Source organism: Bombina bombina, chromosome 4, assembly GCF_027579735.1.
Source record: "Bombina bombina isolate aBomBom1 chromosome 4, aBomBom1.pri, whole genome shotgun sequence".
NCBI classification, from domain to species: domain Eukaryota; kingdom Metazoa; phylum Chordata; class Amphibia; order Anura; family Bombinatoridae; genus Bombina; species Bombina bombina.
The window spans coordinates 285720075-285741653 of NC_069502.1; the positions used below are offsets into that span (position 1 = coordinate 285720075).

The window sequence follows — 21579 nt, forward strand, 5'->3', positions numbered from 1 at the left end:
CCTGTAAAATAACTATAAACCCTAAAATAGCTACAATGTAATTATTAATTATATTGTAGCTATCTTAGGGTTTATTTTATAGGTAAGTATTTAGTTTTAAATAGGAATATTTTAGTTAATAAGATTAATATTATTTAGATTTATTTCAATAATAATTAGGTTAGGGGTGTTAGAGGTAGATAGGGTTAATATAGTTAATATATATAATATAATAACTATATTAACCCTAATATAATTAGGGTTAATATAGTTAATATAGGTGGTGGCGGTGTAGGGGGGTCAGATTAGGGGTTAATAAATTTAATATAGGTGGCGGCGGTGTAGGGGGGTCAGATTACAGGTAAAAGAGCTGATTACTTTGGGGCAATGCCCTGCAAAAGGCCCTTTTAAGGGCTGGTAATAGAGCTGATTACTTTGGGGCAATGCAGTGTAGGGACACTTTAGTATTTTAGGGGTTAATACATTTATTATAGGTGGCGGCGGTGTAGGGGGATTAGATTAGGGGTTAATACATTTAATATAGGTGGCGGCGGTGTAGGGGGATTAGATTAGGGGTTAATAAATTTAATACAGGTGGCGGTGGTGTAAGGGGGTCAGATTAGGGGGTAGTACATATAATGTAGGTGGCGGCGGGGTAGGGGGCTCATATTAGGGGTTAATATAGTTAAAATAGGTGGCGGCGGTGTAGGGGGATCATATTAGGGGGTAATATAGTTAATGTAGGTGGCGGCGGGGTAGGGGGCTCACATTAGGGGGTAATACAGTTAATATAGGTGGCGGCGGGGTCCGGGAGCGGCGGTTTAGGGGTTAATACATTTATTGTTAGGAGTGAGAGGAGGGATTGCGGATAGAGGGGTATACGTGTCAGGCTATGTTTGGGAGGCATGTTAGACAGTAACGGGAGATTTAATATTTTTGTCAGTTTTTTTAAGCGGCGGCAGTTTCTAAAGTGCTGTAAGTCACTGGTGACTCCAGAAATTTGTACTTACGCAGATTTCTGGACATCGCTAGTTTGTCAGATTTACGGCACTTTAGCAACTGCCGGCGCCGTATATGAGATAGCTCGATGTGCGAGCTGAAACTACAGGCGGCGCAGGTTTCCACTCTTGACCGAATCCTGCGCCATATATCAGATCGCGCCCTAGGCCTGCTAAAAAAAATATATATATAATTTGTATAGGTCACTCAATGAAATTTGACTTACAATAGTGTTAAAATGTAAGTAGTAAATAAAGCTCAAAATTAGCTCGGCACTGGGGTATAAAAATGGCTTAGCAGTGAGTTATTTTATACAGTTTTGTGTGAAAAAAACAGCACTCAGCAAGTGGGAGGAAACAAACATTATTGCACTTATGACTTCAGTGTGTTTGCACTAGCAGTAGTTCCACCTGTGCATTAAACCTTCATTGGTGCTTGAATACTTTACTAAGTCAAAGCACAGCAACCTACAGATATATTATTAAACTTAGAATATAATCCAGTTCTATCTGATTTATTAGACATGAATGTGCAAAATTATACTACAAATTTGATATTTTATTTATTTCCAGGATACTTACAGTGGATTAATTGGTCCTCTTGTGATCTGTAAAAAATCATTGTTTGGACTTCAAGAACCCAAAACACGGTTCTCTCTCCTTTTTATGGTTTTTGATGAAAATGAATCCTGGTATCTGGAGGACAATATCCAAACATATTCTTTGAACCCTGAAGATGTAAACAAAGAGGATGAAGAATTTCTTGAGAGCAATAAAATGCATGGTATATTTATATATGAATAGTCATTTACAAATATGCAATATGAACAATAAACAATTTATATAGGCACTGCATGGGAATATATGCAGTGCACATGACGTGCCTTTAAAGAGCCATTATAGTTGTTTCAAAGCACAGGTTTATTCAAAACTTCATTACAGGCATACAAATTTAACAATATACATCTATTAACTGTAATTTACTGTTATATTTCTTTTACAAATATTTATTGCTTTCACTGCCCATTAAAACCGCCTATTTCATATCCAATTACTTACTGGTGTCGGACAACTAGCATGTAGAACAGAGCCTATGCAGTTCAGAGTTGCCATCTCCCAAGAAACGCAGGCTGTAGCTTTACAGCACTCGAGAAATTCAGGTGGTAGAGAACCCCCTGCTTAAGAATACACGTATAGCACTCTAGAGCTAGAGTCACCTGACAGAGTGTGTCTTGATGTGCTGTGTCAGGTGCTATTAGTGTATTCTTAAGCAGGGGGTTCTCTACCACCTGAATTTCTCAAATTCTAATTCAATACACAGCACCAATACTCTAAATAGCATAATCTCTAACACATTACTGCTATACATAAGAAATACTTAGGGGCATATTTATCAAGCTCCGTATGGAGTTTGATGCCCTGTGTTTCCGGCGAGCCTCTAAAGACCGCTGCTCCATAACCTGTCCGCCTGCTCTGATGCGGCGGACAGAAATCAACCCGATCGAATACGATCGGGTTGATTGACACCCCTTGCTAGCGACTGATTGGCTGTGAATCTGCAGGTGGAAGCATTGCACCAGCAGTTCACAAGAACTACTGGTGCAATGATAAATGCCGAGAGCGTATGCTGTCGGCATTTATCGATGTGCAGCAGACATGATCCGCAATATCGGATCATGTCCGCTCGTACATTAATAAATAGGCCCCTTAGAGTCTATATACACTACTAGTTGTGCCATTGGTTTTTCTTTTCAGAATAATGTAGCTTAACAGCAACCTGTCACTCTAAAGCTGATCCGGCCCCTCTATGTGCTGGTTCACGAGTGAATGGAACGGCAATAGTTTCTATAGCAACCTTTAAAGCGTTCTGATGCTTTTCATAAAAGGAGCTTCACAGAGGTAAAAATATTAGAATAGATTTTGTAAAAATAGTTTGCCAGTACTTACAACTACATCTTCATTCTCTGCTATACTCTGTTTTTGAATCATAAACTATATGTTTTTATATTTTATGTTTGTCATCATGCTTTATTATAAATCTTTAAATTGCTTCACAAAATAAAATAAAGTAATTTATTACAGTTACAGGTTGTGACCAATATTAGACACTATATACAGTAATAGAGGCATATAGTGCTGAATTAACAAAATTATATCATTTATGTTTAGAGATCTGATGATATTGCCCACTGGTGCCAAAATATGTTCTTCGTATATTACACTATGGGGCCAATTTATTAAGCCCCGTATTCACCTGTTTTCGTGCGCACCTTTAGGCTCGCCGGAAACAGGAGTTAAGAAGCAGCGGACTTAAGACCACTGCTCCTGAACTCGTCCCACATCTCTGAGGCGGTGGAGAGGAATCTGCCCGATCGCATATGATTGGGTTTATTGACACCCCCTGCTAGCGGTTGATTGGCCGCGAATGTGCAGGGAATAGCATTGCACAAGCATTTCTAGTGAAATGCTTGTGCAATGATAAATGCCAACAGCGTATGCTGTCGGCATTTATCAATGTGTGGCACACATGATCCGCTACATGGTCCGCACATTGATAATTCAGCCTCTATATAGCAGTTTGCAGTTACTACAACACAATGTTATCTAACAGGACATGTAACCATAATTGCAAATACCTCCGTACTTGCTATGTTTAAAAACTCTTAACACTTTCTCTATCAAGTGCCTATGTGCAAAACCAATTAACATTTAAAATATTTGGGGTACTTGGTAATAAGTACAAAAGCGTTGTCTGGAGTTTATTAAGTTTAGCAGTTGAATTTGATAAGTGACAAATGGCCCCATAAATGTGTCATTAAATATCAACAATTTGGATTGAGATCAGAAAAACAGGAATGGCACACATTAAGCATATGCAAATTTTCCACCAAAACCATAATGAAAAAAGTACTACTGATAAACAATGATAATGTCTGATCGTGAATCAGGTTGATATGGAAAATGGCTCGTCACAGCCGTTAATAATTATCAACCAATAGAAATTGATCAACCCCATTGTTTCTAAACCTTAATCATTATCATGTCAAACAGATATCTCTGAACACTTTTAACAGGCAAACTACAGTTGGTTATTGCTCAGCATAGTGCTAAAACTGGTTAGATCTGTAGGTATCAATATTTTGTTCACAGCTAAAGGATGTTTTGACTCAATTACATTTTTTATTATAGGTATAAATGGAAGATTGTTTGGAAACTTACACGGTCTCACTATGCATGTTGGAGAAAAAGTGAGATGGCACCTCATTGGAATGGGCAATGAAGTAGATATACATACAGTGCACTTTCATGCACACAGTTTTCAGTATCAGGTAAAACTGTGACGTGTGTAAAATATGTTACTTATATACTAAATTATATCTAAATATTCCGTAAACTGAAATCTTTATCTACATTATAAGCACTTTCTCTTTAGCATTTGACTAATGTTGCATATATACAGTATATTTATGGACACCTGACCATCACACCTCTAGGTTGTGGGGCATACCATCCAAAAGCCATGGGTATTAATATCGAGGTGCCCCCTCCCTTATGGATATAAGAGCTGCTATTCTTCTGTGAAAAAATGTGGGCAGTGTCTGTGGGAATTCAGCCAAAAGAGCATTTGTGAGGTCAGGCACTGATGTTGGACAAGAAAGTATGACTTGCAGTCTGTGTTCCAATTCATCCCAAAGGTGTTCAAAGAAGTTGAGGTCAGGGCTCTGTGCACGCCATGCAAGTTACTGCACACCAAGCTAATGTCCTCACATTGTGCACAAGAGCAAACTCAAACTGAAACAGGAAAAGGCGTTCCCCAAACTTTAGCAACAAAAATGGAAGCACCCAATTGTCTGAAATGTTTTTTTTCTCCTGTAGCCTTCAATGGAACTAAGGGACATAGCCCAAACCCTGAAAAAAAGCTTTAGAATATTATCTCGCCTACACCAAACTTTACAGTAGCACTAGGTATTCCAGTAGGTATTCTCCTACCATCTGCCACACCCAGATTCTTTTATCAGGCTGCCAGATAGTGAAGATTCATCACTCTAGAGAACAAATTTCCACTGCTCCAGAGTCCAGCATTTTACACCACTCTGGCCGATTCTTGTTTCATTATGCGAGTTCATCACCTAAAAAATAAAATCTGCCCTAAAAACACCACGGGAAAGGCTCCTACAATACGAAGAAAAGGAAAACAAAACAAGAACCCCTCTAGTAGTCACTTACAACCCTACTCTTGAATGAGTACGCAAAATTATTAAAGAGCTACAGCCACTAATTTCAGAGGACCCCACACTCAAAAAATATTTCCTGAACTCCCCATACTAGCATTCATCGGGGTTTCAGATTCAGCATGTACGCCAGAAGGTTGAACGTTGAGATAGAAGATTACCAAGAACCTGATACTTACAACACTAAAAAGCGGACTATAGCTGGAACAAAGTGGGAGAGGTACTGTATTGGTATAAACCTGACATTGACTTAAAGATCCTCCCTGCATTTTTTCCTCTGCCACATTCATTAGGACATACAGAGAGCTTTCTATGACTGAGTAACAATGGTCATAGCTTGCATACTGCGGAGTAATATCTGTATCTTTGCCAATCTGTATTTTTGCTAATTTATATATGCACATTAACTGCTCATTAATTTTATCATTATTTATATTATTTTCTGCAAGGATTTATTAGCGCGGAGTGTTCGCTTATATGTTTTGTAAGCATTCAAACAACCGCCTAACCTGAGACAGAGATTGGTCCGCAGCAAATTAACCACAGAACATAAGCTTACACAGAATGGCAATGCATGATGCAACAAATCACTCTGCTAACTGTGTCAACATATATGTGACATCAACACAGCCAGACACAATACCACATCATACAATATTAAAGGATCCTATTCGTGCCCATCTGCTAATGTGGTGTACATGATACAGTGTACAGCATGTGACAGAGGTTGCTACATTGGAGAAACTGGCCTAAAGCTGCATCTCAGAATGAATCTACACAGACACTCGATCAAAAACCACAAGCAAAATGAATATTGAACCCCTGTTGGTCATCACTTCACCCAGAATGGTCACTTTATCCTAAACCTCAGGATTAAAGTTGTTCTTAAAGGGAATTTCAAAGACTCTCATGAACGAAAGACGTTTGAGATGAAAATGATCACACATTTCAACACCAGAAATTAAGGACTTAATGTAGACTCTGGCTTTCTCACACACTACCAAAACTTTCAATAATTTCTCATCTTATTGTCCTATATTGGTTTCTTTTTCTCTACATTCTCGTTTCTCCCTTATTATATCAATTTATTTTCATTCATTATTGTAGCTCTATTCGTGCATGCCATGCCCCCCTCTTTTTTTCCTTTTGTTTTTCCTCTCATCTTGCCTATTTACTCTCCTCTGTTTATTTACTCTTTCTGGCCATTCTCAGCTATATTCTCCTTCAGAAACATCCTCTGCTTTTTCTGACACCCCTACCACCCCCTTCCTTCCCTTCCATTTGTTGTATGTGATGTGTTTCTATATCAGATTTACCAGTATTGCTTCAGACCTGAGGAAGGGAGGAAAACTCTTGAAAGCTTGTCTTTGAAATATTATGTTAGTCCAATACAAAAGGTATCACTGCATACTGCAATACTTTATTTGAGCATCTTATCTACTGGACTAACACGGCTAATCCAATCTTCACTATATTTATATATATATATATATATATATATATATATATATATACACTTTTTAAAAAAAATTATGTGGTTTTGCTTGTACACTAATATAATTTTCATTGCAACATTTTTAAAGTCTGAAATTTATCATCACTTTAATACTTGGGATTCTTTAGTAATTGCTATGAGTATTTTGTATGATGATCCTCATTGGACTCCCTCTGCCCAAGCTGCTTTAAAAGGATAGGAAAGTCAACATTAAATTAGCATGACTCAGATAGAGGATGTCATTTTAAGACACTTTTAAATTCATTTCTATTTTCAAACGTGCTTCATTCTCTTGTTATCCCTTGTTAAAAAAAGAATATGCACATATTCTACACTAGTGGGAGCTGGCTGCTGATTGGTGCCTGCACACATTTGTCTCTTGTGATTGGCTAAATAGATGTGTTCAGCTAGCTGCCAGTAATGCAATGCTGTTTCTTCAACAAAGGATAACAAGGGAATGAAGCAAATTTGATAATAGAAGTAAATTGGAAAGTTGTTTAAAATTGTATGTTCTAGATTCCCTGGGTTCCGGTGGAGGTGGAGCAAGCAGGTGTACCTGAGCTCTGATCTCCAGTCCCACAGCTGCTGGTGGTGATCCTCGCGCCTCTCCCAAGCTTGGGAGTTTGCATTAGGACAGTTTTTGTCAACACTCTTGGAACCCATTCAGCGGCACTTCACCCCGCTGTCAAGGCTGAGGAGCTGCTAAACATACCTTGTATTTAGACCCCTACAAAAGGTTTATCGAAACGGACTTAATTATCTTATCAATGTAAGAAAATATAAAACAATGACCTCCGTTTTCTCTTAATCTAACTCTACTGGGTCAGAAAGAGTCATAATTACAACTAACTTACAAACAGCAGAATATTGGCTTTATTCCGAATCTCCCGCTAAGCCACATTGTTCTCCCATTCCCCGCACCCCCGGCTCTTGCTCACCTGTCTCCTCCCTTCCACCTTCTTTAACGGCTCTTGCCGTAGAATCTTTGCTGCAGATAGAGACATATCGTCTGCCTCTGGACTCTCCGTTTGATCCTGTTCCAGCTCTGGTTATTTCCTCGCCCTCCCCCTCTCCCACCGGTGCTGCGTGAGAGGGGGTTAGGGTAATCTCACACAGAAGTTAAGTGGCGGTATGTGACCGAGCCCACCGGCCTGCGAGACGGTCCCTTACTTGGATCCCTCCCCCTCCTCTCCCACCGCTGCTGCGTGAGAGGAGGGAGGTAAGCTGTTGAAGGCTGAACGTCGGGGAGCTCTAACGTAGAGTAAGTCCCTAGCACCTCAGGATACCAAGCAAGCCACTCCACACGAAACATCAACGGGAACACTACCAGCGGAAGATTGTGGAAGGAGGAGGTGAGTAATTGAACTACTCTTGAGGGGGTGCGCAGGGAGGATTTTTTTTGCGATAATAAACTTGGAGACACATACCTCCTACACTAAGGCCCATAAGGGAGAGAAAGTCAAGGAAAAAATAAAGAGAACTTTTGTCTCAAACGCCCCAAGAACTGAATTTAAGAGCAATCATTGCTGCCTAGAGCTCTTCTCAAAAAAAAAAAAAAAAAAGGGAGAACAAAGAAGAGGGGGAAGGGGAGTGAAGATAAAGATAAGAAACACGAACTGTTAAATTACATGGAAACAATTCCTTAAAAAGATTTGTTTAACTCTGAAAAGATGGACCTTAATTTTCTATTTTGCCTGCTTTTCACTAGAAATTAATAAGGTTTATGGTTTTGTTCTTTCCCTTTTTTCTTAATTTTCCCCCCCGTGTTTTGGTCCTCACTTTATGTCTATTTAAAATCTGACAAATTACCCCTCCAGCAGAAAGCTAATATTGGAGCTCTAGCATAATTAAAAGGAACAGGTTTAATAATCCTATATTTAAGAACATATGCTTCCCTTATAGAAGCTAATGAGGAGGTCTTAAAAAGTGCTATATTGGTTAATTTTTGTCTGTTACAAATTGACTACATATAATCGGATATTGAGGCCTCAAGGTAATCCTTAGGGACCTGTTTGAAAAACGTTTTTTTTCTAGTTTACCTTACTGCCTTTTATAAGAGAATTTAAATGTATGATTCCTCTTCAAGCCCTTTATCCCTTATGGCAAGGTTGTAAACCTCCATTCCTGTTTCAGTACTTAAATCAATAAGACACTGCCGCTATGTTCTAGCTCTTAGGCCTATACTGTCTGAAAATCAGAAACTTGGGGTGTATAGATAAAATCTACTTGGCTTGAATTTGTATAATGATGCTGTGCTAGAGACTACCGGTATCTTGAAAAATGTGTTCTTATATAAGCAAACCTTGAGAGTGAATTATTCTATTACCTTTAATTCCGGTTCCACAGAAATTTCTGCTCAGTTCAACTTAATTTATGACTGGTATGACTTAAGTCTGTAGAGGAGCAATCTTAAGTTTTAAGAAAATTGTAAAACTTATCTTGCTACATTGGTTAATCTTTGTTTGTTACAAATTAACTACATATAACTGGATACTGAGGGCTCAAGGTAATTCTTAGGAACCTGTTTGAAAAACGTATTTTTTTCCAGCTTACTTTACTGCCTCGTATAAGAGAATTTAAATCTATAAATCCTCCTTAAGCCTTCTATCCCCTTTGGAAAGGTTGTAAACCTCCATTCCTGATTTAGCGGTTAAATCAACAAGACACTGCCGCTATGCTCTAGCTTTTAGGCCTATACTGTTTGTAAATTAGAAACCTAGGTTGTATAGATAAAATCTACTTGGCCTGAATTTGTAAAATGATGCTGTACTAGAGACTATCTGTACCTTAGAAAAATGTGTTCTTATATAAGCAAACCTTGAGAGTGAATTACTCTATTACTTTTAATTTTGGCTCCACAGAAATTCTGCTCAGTTCAATTTAACGTATGACTTGTATGACCTAAGTTTATATTTTTTTCTTTTTTTATTCTTCACACATTGACTGGGGCAGGAGAGGGGGGAAAACAAAAATAATAGAGGAGCAACCCTTAAGTTTTAAGAAAATTGTAAAACTCACCTTGAAAGGTGGCTCAAAGTATTACAGGTATAGCCACTTATTTTTTTTTTTTCTTTCAAATTTGCCCTGTCATTGAATTAAAGCTCCCTGCTAACCTCTGATGAAAGATTATTACCAGCAAGATATAATTAGGGTAAAAAATATATACACCCCCCCCTACATAGGATAAGGAGAAAACCTCACCAAGGGCTACTACAAGTTTACTCAAATCCCTATCAAGTAACGGCTAGAGGAGAAATAATTACACTCTAAGAAGTACTTAGTTAGAAGCTCCATTTAGGAGACAGGAGTATTAATCGGTGACTGCATTACAAAGTTTACACTTGTCTCATATGCTCTCACAATTGTACATAGATAGTTTTTGCAATTAAATTATCCTTACCACACTTATTACTTATATCACCACGGGCTTTTAGCCCTCTACACTGACCGGGCCCCGGTCCCCTAGATCACAATCTTTTCACTTCCTTGCACTATCACTGCTTCACTGTCCTATATCCAACAGACTGATCACTATCCAACACCCCCACAATCCTTTCCCCCTTTTTTTTTTTTTTTTTTTTCACTTCTCTTCACTTCACTAACTTAAAATAATTTTTTTTTTTTTTTTTTGCACTTCCACCCCCAATCACGAGGTATATGGATAAATTTCTTTCTAACTCACTGAAAACACCCTCCCCAAATATGGCAGGAAGGCATAGAGACAGGAAACTTAAGAATGCACAGGACCCAGTCTCTGATCCTCAAACAACCCCTGCCAATACTGCAGTATCTTTAGAAACTCTTAACATGCAGACACTAGTATCTAATATTGCAGATGCACTTGCTCCTAAATTTGAGGTTCTTAAATTGGAAATCAAGCAAGATATTTCCTCCCTAACCCAAGAGATAAGGCATTTTTCGAATAGGTTGCAGGAAGTAGAGCAGAGGGTCTCGGATCTGGAAGATCAAGCAACTTCACAGTGTACTAAGTTAGAGTCCTCAACTAAAAATCTGCAAAAAATGATTGACAGGCTTGAAGACCTTGAAAACCGTTCCAGACGGAACAATCTAAGAATAATTGGCCTCCCTGAAAATAAACATTTTGAAGACCTTGATACTTTCATATCCGATACACTTATTAAAGCTCTAAAAATTCCATCCACACATCCACCGATTATAATTGAAAGAGCTCATAGAATAGGTGCCCCCCGCTCTGATAGTAACAATAGCAGTAGACCTAGGCCGGTAATCACAAGACTACTTAACTACAAAGACAAAGACTTAATACTACAATACTTTCGTAAAAATCAACCAATTATGATCCAGGATAATAGAATTCTGATTTTTCAAGACTTTTCGGCAGACACAGCCCTTAGGAGGAGAGAGCTAGCACCAATTTGCACTAAATTCATCCAACAGGGGTATAGAGCGGCCCTGATCTATCCTGCAAAACTTAAAGTAGTGGTAAAAGGGATAACACACATAATTGAGGATGGTCCAACTGCAGAAAATCTCTTTACTTTAAGACCCTAGACACATAAGTATAAGCCATGAACTGTGTAATCTTTTCTCAACATTGCTATAAGACAGGTGTATGGCAATGGCAGCTACATGGTTGGGGGACAAGATATCCCCCAATTTTTTTTTTATTTTTTTTTATTTATTTATTTTTTTTTTTATATTATTTTTTTTCTCTCTCTTTTTTTCCCCTTTTTTTTTTTTTTTTTTTTTTTTTTCTTTTTCCCCTTTACTCGCATTCCCTCCCTCCCCGATTCTCTCACAGTCTCCACCTCACTATTTCTTAAAACGCTTTAGAAAATTACAATGCAAAGGGTAGATAATTTTAAAATTATATCTTGGAACGTAGGGGGAATCTCGTCCCCCATCAAACGAAAGGCAATCCTGACACACTTACGGAAAGCGAAAGCTGATATTGGCTTAATACAAGAAACTCATTTAAACTCTGAGGAATCATTAAAATTAAAATCATCTTGGGTAAAGGAGGTTCTTGCTGCTCCGAGTTTTGGAAAGAAAAGGGGGGTTGCAATACTTATAGGTAAAAGAATACAAGTGGAGACTCTGTACTCTGAGGCTGATCCCGGGGGGAGGTATGTTGTGACTAAATTGAAAGTTGGCCAGATTAAATATACAATTTGCAACGTCTATGGCCCGAATAAAACTGACCCTGAGTTCTGGGATTCATTGCAGGCCAAGCTTCTTCTTATTAGTGAAGGCCATTTAATCTTGGGAGGGGACTTCAATATGGCCCCACACTGCCCGTTAGACAGACTCAGAAGAGATACTAAGCACCCAAAACAAAAGAAAGATAGTCTTGATTTTAAAATGATCAATAAAATTAAACAGATTCTTGCTGTACGGGATATTTGGAGATATCAGAATCCTGATATTCAGAATTTTACATGTTTATCTAAGGTTCACAAAACCTTATCAAGGATTGATTTGTTTTTAATAGACGATCGCTTAGGCTCAGCAAAGGTAAAAACAGAGATACTGCCAATTTTTCTATCAGATCATGGCCCCATCTCCCTTGAATTTAATTCTATTCAACCAAAATTAAAGAATGTGCGATTTTTTTTTTCCTTATTATTTATCTACCGATTTGAAATTTAAAGAGTGGCTCAAGAATAAATTTAAGGATTACGTCCAATTCAATAATAACTATGTAGATCGTACAGATATCTTCTGGGAAACTGCCAAGGCAGTCCTCAGAGGGGAAATCATTGCATATTCCACTATACAAAATAGGAAAAGGAAGACAAGGGAGAAGGAAGCTTGCAACTCTGTGATCAACTCTTATAATCTTTATCTACTGGAAAGAACTCCCCTAAACTGGGCAAGATACATACGGGCTAAAGCAGCTAGAGATACTTTTTATCTAACTCAGGAAACTTACAATGAATTGAGACTACAAGCTAAATTGCACAAATTTGGAAATAAGTCCGGGAAATTGCTAGCCAAATTAATTAAGAATGAGAACAAAAAACTTAACATTGACAAAATTCAGCATAATGGGAAACATCTATCTAAGCCCAAAGAAATTTCAAATACATTCCATCAATACTTCCAAGATCTATACACTAGTAAAGAGTTTGACACAGAGAAAGCAAATTAATTTTGGAGCAAGATCACATTTCCTATGGCTTCTGCCGAAGCAATAAATAGACTTAACTCTCCCATCACAAGAGAAGAAATTGAGAAAACAATCACCAAACTTTCTTTTAATAAAGCGTCAGGCCCAGATGGATTGCCCAATGAGTTTTACAAAATTCTATCATCAGAGATAGTCCCCTACTTGGGCAATCTCTACAATGACATCTTTATTAATAACAAACCGGTTGCACCCGCTTTTTCCTCCTCTCTGACTACTCTGATTCTAAAAGAAGGAAAAGATCCGACATGCAAAGAGTCTTATAGACCAATTGCATTGCTGAATTCAGACTATAAAATTCTCTCTTCAATTTTAGCGACGCAACTTCAGATTATTTTATCTAAAATAATCCACTCGGATCAGGCTGGTTTCATTAACAATCGCAATTCCTCAGCAAAAATTAAGGAACTACTTGTCACCATGGAATATATCCAGGGAATCTCTGCAGGGGGCTTAGGGAGAGAGGACCTCCCTGACTTGGCCATTCTGTCAATTGATGCAGAAAAAGCTTTTGACTTGATAGTACATAAGCATATAATTTTTTCCTTAACAAAGTTTGGGATTGAGGGTAATTTTCCTAAGTTTGTGCAGAACCTATATCACCATTCCTTCACAAGTATAATTACCAACAATGATATTTCCTCACCAGTTGCATTGAATAGGGGCACTCGTCAGGGCTGTCCTCTCTCCCCGCTTCTTTTTGACGTAGCCATAGAACCTTTGGCAATTATGATTAGGAACACCCTGGAGGGTATAAAAATTCAGAACTACGAAATTAAAATTGGTCTTTATGCAGATGATTTACTTGTCTATCTTTCCAATACGGCCTGCAACATCCCAAAGCTTTTTCAAATTACTGATCATTTCGGTACTTTCTCAGGGTATAAAGTAAATGCTGCAAAATCAGAGCTAATCTGGCTTAGGAAAAATATTAGAAGCAACTTCGAGTTTCCTTTCAGAGTGGTAACAGATTCAATGAAATATTTAGGAATTAACATCCCAATTAGGCTAAGGGACCTATACAAAGTAAATATAACTCCAATGCTTGCTATTTTAAAGAAAAACTTAAGGCTTGGCAAAACTTACCACTTTCAATATCTGGTCGGTCGGCCTTATTTAAAATGGTACTGCTTCCAAAGCTGCTCTATATTCTACAGAATGTTCCAGTATCCATATTTGAAAAAGATCTACGCTCCATAAATTCAGCCATTAGGCAATTTATTTGGCAAGGAAAAAGATTGAGGATTGCTTTTTCTAAATTGACAGTCCCAAGAGAACTGGGAGGCTTAGCACTTCCAAATTTAAGAGCTTATAATCTATGCTTCCTAGCTCGCATAGTAGCAGACTGGATGTTGTCTAAGAATTATGTGCTAAATAATGAACTTGAATTAAATATATGTGAACCATACTCACTAGTGGCCTTAGCGCATTTAGAACCTAGCGACCTTCCAACAAGTATTAAAGAACTTAAATTCATCTTGAATCCCCTTAAAGCATGGTTTAAGCTATCTAATCTCCTTTCAATAAACCATACAGCCTCAAAATACCTTCCCTTGCTTAGAAATCCGAACTTCCAACCAGGTTTAGACTCTCCGATCTTCAACAGATGGCATAACAATGGCCTGACTAAAGTCATTTATTTAATTGATCAGGATAGAAAATGCATCAAGTCATTTGAAGAACTGAAGAGTGAATTTAATTTGCCAAATAAAGACTTCTTTGCATATCTGCAGTTAAGACATTACGTCATAGATCTTGCTCATAAGGCTGGATGGTGTTGGACGTTAGGCAAACTAGAAAATTGGCTGATAATCACTAAAAATAGTTCTTTGTCTATTGCTCCCTGCTATTATATATTGGGTTGTGCTAGAGGCACCCCTATTATAGAAAATTTGGCGCTGACTTGGAATAGCTTAATCCCACAAAGTAACATCGAACACAAGAGCATTCAACTATCACTAAGCAAAGTGATAAAAACGACCCTTTCCTCTAATTGGCGTGACGCGCACTTAAAACTTTTGCACAGGGCATACTTCACCCCGGAAAGAGGCCTCAGAGTCCGAAGTCAGGAATTTAATAAATGCCCCAAATGTTCCCATATAGCTGCAGATCTAACTCATATGTTCTGGTTCTGTCCTAGAATTAGAAATGTATGGAGTAAGTTAGAATACTGGCTTAAGAATAAGCTAAAAATTGAATCATTAACTCTCTCACTGCTCCAGATTATACTGTGTCTAAAATTGGAAAATAGACCCCAACCTAAGGAGAAACTAGTAAATTTATCTATTTTGGCTACTAGATATTTGATATGCAAGAAATGGAAACTGAGATCAATACCATCTATCTCTGAAATTAAGAATCATCTAAAGAAACAATGTCTCTTAGAACAAAAAAACACAAATATAGATAATGAGCTAGGAGTAAGGAAATTCTTCGAAAAATGGGCTCCGTTTATTAAGATCTTCCCTGAGAGAGAAATTGATCACCTGATATTTCCATTTAAGAACTCGGAGATAGTGTTGCTAGGTATTTGGTGAAGTAATGAGGATTAGAGAGAATCGGGTACTTTCCTTCCTTCCCCCTTTCCTCCCCCCCCCCCCCCCCTTTTTATTTTTTTTTTTTTTTTTTGTTTTGTTTTAATTTAAAAAAAAAAAACTCCAACAATGAGTATTGACCAAATAGGTGGATAACTCAGTTTAATTTATTGTATATATGAATTGTAATATATACTTCAGGGTTGTTTGATACTGTTCCTCGTTTTTTTCTGTTAACATAACATGTATGACAAACTGAAATATCTCTTGTTCTTTTTTAGTCACTATGGATATTGTATTCATTGCTGGTTATAAATAAATATTTAAAAAAAAAATTGTATGTTCTATCAAAATCATGAAAAAACATTTTGGGGTTTCCTGTCCCTTTAAGAGAAGACTATTATCCTTCCAATCCCAACCGTCCCCTGACATGTTTTGCCATTGATTACTGCTTTATCAAAGAGGAGGGCTGGGAAGGATAATGGGCTTCTTTTTTTGTATTTTATTTTAATTTTCAAAAAATGCTCTATGGTCTAAAAAGATATCTGGCAATACCAGAGGGCTACTTACAAACGGCAACGCACATTTATTTGACTAAGTCAGTAATTCTTAACTCTCTTTAATCATATCATACTTTGAAAGACGGTGCAGTGTGATTAGAATGGGCCACATTATTAAACATTTGTAAACTATTTTGAAGAGTATTATCAATGAGAGCATGAAAACATTTGACTGCTAGCCATCTGTACTTTATTGCAAAAACCTGCTAATTGTTGCATTAACACTGCTAAAGTATGTTAGTAATAATCCATTATTTTAAATTCAAGCATATTTCCCTTCAATTGTAAGCTCTAAATGCAGTAACATCCTTTAACCCCTTCATGCCGGGTGCAAGTGCTTAGATCGGGACAAAGTTCCGATGTAAACACTTGCTGTAAAAATAAAATCACACGATCGTCGATGTGATCACGTAATTTCAAGGTCGGGATTGGATCATGGGGGACTGATTCTTGTTTGCATTAAAGGGGGAAGCTGCAGGATGCCATATAAGGTAAGACGTTACATGTCGTTCTTCGGCGTTAAAGCCCAGTGTGGTTAGGACAGCATGGAATGTCCTAACGATGTGAAGGGGTTAACATTTGCATACACTAGCAATACAACCAAATTTTATTTAGCAGATTGGGGGAATTGAGGACTAATTATTATTGTTACTTTCTGACAACAATACCACTAAATAGAAGACTTGTTTTTTCCTAACTGCTAGATTTAAAACAATTTGATTTATAGCTGTATGCATATATAATAGCAGTATCTTTATTGTAAACTAGCTGGTGCATAGCAATTACTTTGGCAGCACTACTGATTATACAAGTACCATTCTGACACTTTTTTGTGTTTTTAAATTCTGTTATTTTAATTGTTTTAATAAAAGTTATGTTTTACATGACAGTTTTCTCAGGTGCTGCGTTACCTTGATGTTCACAGGGGAACACAGAAGTGCTATACAGTACATGCTTAGTGAGTTATTATACTGACACCCAGACTAATTACATAATTATTGCACAGCGCTCCAGCTCTTAAGTAATTTATGATGTACAGTTAAGTATACAAAATAAAGAGGATATTCCCACTAAACAAGTGTGGTTCCATTGGTATTCTGTTTTCTAAAAAAAAGCTCTTTGTACATATAGACATTTGAGTATTTAGTCAGGCTGTTTATATAATGTCATGCCTCAGCACTTTTCAGAACTTCTTGAATGATATCTTCAGAGAACTCATTGACACATTTATTGCTATTTGGACGATACTTAAATATTTTCCCCCTTTTAGAATATTCATGTCGCTTATGTTAGGTCTGTGTTCAACAACTTGCGTGATAATTGCCTTTTCTATAATTTGTAGAAATGTCAGTTTTGAGGTTCTTCAGTTTAATTTTTAGGATATATCTTGTCTCTTGGTCATATCATGATGGATCCTAAGAAGGTTTCATCAATTCTGGAGTGGCCAATTCCTACTAATAAGAAGGAGCTTTTTAGATATATTGGCTTTGCCTATTTCTATAGAAGATGTACTAAGAATTATTTGGCTATTTGTGCACCTATTACTCTACTGACTTGACATTAATTCTTCTAGATTCCTTAAGCTCAAGTGGCTTTTGATAAGCTGAAATCATTATTTCCTTCTACTTAACTTTTTTTGGCATTGCACATGTTGATGTGAGGCTTTTATACAGCTGCTTCGCCATGGAAACCCATTTTATGAGGCTCCTGACGCACAGTTCTTGTGATGATGTTGCTTCTAGAGGCAGTTTTGAATTCTGTAGTGAGTGGTGCAACAGATTATTTTTAAATGCTACACGATTCAGCCTTGCTGTGTGAGTTGCACTGTCTACCACTTTGTAACTGGGCTACTGTCACTCCTAGGACTGAAATTTCATGAACTTACTTGTGGCAAAGGTGGCTATAACAGGGCCATGTTTAAAGTTACTGAGTACAGACAATATTTAACTATGGAGATTTCATGGATATATACTGTATTATTTATTTATTTTTAAACTTGGCTTACTTCCAAACAAACAGACTTTTTATTTGCCATTAAGATGTACTTTATTCTCAGTTTGCTCATGAATAGTTAATTTTTGTTTTTAATGCATTATCCTGCTTTGGTAAATATTAATTTTAAAGGGACATTAAACACTTTGAGATGGTAATATAAAATGATAAATCGTATATATAGAAAGAAACTCTGCAATATACTTTCATTATTTATTTTGTCCCTTTTTCCTGTAATTCCATTCTGAAATGGTGAGCTTTTTAGTTCCTGTTAGAAATGGAAGTGCTGAACACAGAGCCATTGGCTGCACACTCTAGTGATCTATTTATAACTGTCATTAATTGGCCACAGCAGAAAAGGTAACCTAAGTTACAACATGGCAGCTCCCATTTATTTTTCTAGACACTAAAACTTTACGCTTATTTTGTCAATGTTTAAACAGCTAATGAAACTTTAAAACATACATCTACATGTTATTCTCAGACTAACCTTTTCATTGAATGCATCATTATATCTAGCATTTATTTAGTGGTTAATGTCCCTTTAAGCCTATTTTTGTCTGTTCGTTTTGGATTCAAAACATTAGATTTTATATTTTTATTACATACAAGCAAGTAAAGAAGTAAAGCAAACAGAAAACCTTACATGCATGGAATGTTAATATGTTTAAATATATATAAAATATTAATAATAATTGTTGATTTCTTTTTTTCTCAATTATTTTCCCTAGAGAGGCCAAATATATCAATCTGATGTGTTTGATCTTTTTCCTGGAACATTTCAAACAGTCTCCATGACACCAAAGGTGCCTGGTACGTGGTTATTGCACTGTCATGTGACAGATCATATCCATGCAGGAATGGAAACTACATACACTGTACTTGGTGAGTATTCCCAATAGCTAGTACATTATTTATATTGAATTACATTTCTGATAAGACTAGGGCAGGACTTTACAATAAGCAAAGTATGTCTTTAATTACACGGTAAAATGACTTGCAGGAGAATGTTTTTTGGAATCCTTAAATTTGCACTGCTGGAAGTAACAGGGACAGACTGAGCCGTCAGGCATAAAAAACCTAGACCAAGTGCCCAGTACAAAGGGGGGCCCATCAGCAGTATCACCAGGGTGGCACCGGCGCTCCTGCATAATCTTGTGCCTCCCTTTGTGTGCTAGCAGTAAGCAGTTAATGATGAGGCTCTGACACTGGAATGGGGACCCTGTTGCTGGATGGGAGGCTATGTTGTTCTGGGGGCCTCTGACTGTGGGGTCTGGCTCAGACAGGTAGGGGCCCCAGGGGGGGGTGGTCTCTAGCTGTGAATTGTTGCCATGGAGATTAGGGGTGGTACAGTGAGGGAAGGTCATATGGGCTAGGTCAGGGGACCAGCAGCCCTTTCCTAATTTTCGCCCAGGGACCCTGGTTGGTTTGAGACCACCCTTGGTGGATGTCCCTGCTTCATCACATTTAGGTTGGCTTGCTTTGTTCAATATTGCTTTTGAGAGCATGTAACCCTTCGGGTCCAGTTTATCAAGTGCGGGCGGACATGATTTGCTGTAGCATACGCTGTCAGCATTTAACATTGCACAAGCATTTCTTGTGAAATGCTTGTGCAACGCCGCCCCTGCACATTTCCTGCCAATCAGCCGCTAGCAGGGAGTGTCAATCATCCCGATCAGATCGGAATGATTTCAGTTCACCACCTAGAAGATGGCAGACAATTCAAGGAGCAGCGATCTTATGATCTGGCAGACCTGAAACTTCAGGCGGATTTGGGCAGATCCGCTGCTTGTTAAATCCGGCCTTTAGGGTATATATGGATTTGTATTGCCCCTTTTTTGGTATAGATTTTGTAACACTGAAACTGAAAAATATACTACTGAAAAAATGTTTCTTACAATTGTTTTCATTCTACAGAAAAGGAAACTACACTTGAAAAAATTATCAAGTTCATACATCAGCATTAGCATTTGAAGGAGAAAATGTCTTGAATAAAGAAAGAATTAATCACATTCACAACATCATCTTCAACTTACTTAAACATTGACAGGACTAAAGATTTTTAAAAGATTGTCCAAAGATGAGATTTCTTCAGTGGTTGGACATATATTCAAGTTACGATAAAGAAAAGAGATAAAATGTTTTAGTTCTGCATACTTACATGATATGTATTATAAAAATGTACCTCAATTTTCTTGCTGTTCAAAAATAAAAACAATTCAATCAAAAACATAACCAAACTATTTTTTTTTTATATTTTTTCAAAAGATCTGAAGAAACTTCTATAGTATTTCATACAGTTATCTTGACATAAATTGCAGCATCAGATTTATACATGGCATAATAAAAAAAAAAGAAAATAAAGCGACAGTACATATTTATACAGGCATACATAGTTTTATTGCGCCTCACTTTATTGCGTTTCACAGATATTGCTCATTTTAAAAACTGAAGGTTTTGACAACCCTGTGTCGAGCAAGTTTATCGGTGCCATTTTCCAATATATATACACATATAAACGCATAACTATACACAATATATACAATGTACAATAAGATACCTGAATTAACAAATATGGTATAGATAAGTAGCATGTTATGAGTAAATAGAATCTACAGTGCATATAATTAGGTACATTTAATTAGTTAACGGGACACTGTACCCAAAAATTTTCTTTCGTGATTCAGATTGAGCATGAAATTTTAAGCAACTTTCTAATTTACTCCTATTATCAAATTTTCTTCATTCTCTTGGTATCTTTATTTGAAATGCAAGAATGTAAGTTTAGATGCCGGCCCATTTTTGGTGAACAACCTGGGTTGTCCTTGCTGATTGGTGGATAAATTCATCCACCAATAAAAAAGTGCTGTCCAGAGTACTGAAACCAAAAAAAAGCTTAGATGCCTTCTTTTTCAAATAATGATAGCAAGAGAACGAAGAAAAATTGATAATAGGAGTAAATTAGAAAGTTGCTTAAAATTGCATGCTCTATCTGAATTACAAAAGAAAAAATTTGGGTTCAGTGTCCCTTTAACAGAAACTTAATTGTAATATATGTATGAATAACATAGCTTTCAAAGAATTAACACTAAGCATACTCAGAATTGTATGGTATCACCTGCCGAATATAGTTGCACATATATCTTAAGTACTGTTACATTAAACTACAAAACCGAAAGGTTGTGCAGATAGAATACCATTGTATGCAAGTGGCACATGCAATTTATCATAGCCTTGTGAATAATAATCCAAAATCAAACTTATCTCTCACATGATTACATGCAGGTTTTTACTTAGAACTGAACACAGTTCCTCACAATGAATACACAGGAGCTCTGATAGGAGTTAGGATGTTATAATAAGGTGCAGGTATGCAATTATTACATTGCGGATGTTGCTCTACCTGAGTAATTAATACGTTGGTCAGGTCATGCAGTAATCATTTATAAACACAGATGTGCAAATAGCACTACTGCGAAAGTAGTGTTCTGCAAATACAGAAAATCAAAAAACATATAAATACAGTAATGATACTCTATACGTAGAGTGTAAACCATAAAGGAATGATTATACAGAGGTTACACAGGGCTCGATGATTGAAAGCTCTCTGGGCTGGCGAG

At 37.1% G+C, this 21579-nt stretch overlaps 1 protein-coding gene across 1 annotated transcript in view; it reads left to right on the top strand.

Moving 5' to 3' along the window:
- LOC128656209 (ceruloplasmin-like) overlaps positions 1-20188 on the top strand; it is a 208642-nt gene extending 188454 nt beyond the window's left edge. Inside the window, 4 exon segments of the mRNA XM_053709992.1 lie at positions 1551-1761; positions 4167-4306; positions 18691-18844; positions 19877-20188. Of these exon segments, the coding sequence (XP_053565967.1) occupies positions 1551-1761; positions 4167-4306; positions 18691-18844; positions 19877-19926 (555 nt within the window). The 3' untranslated portion in view covers positions 19927-20188.
- The last annotated feature ends 1391 nt before the right edge of the window (positions 20189-21579 follow it).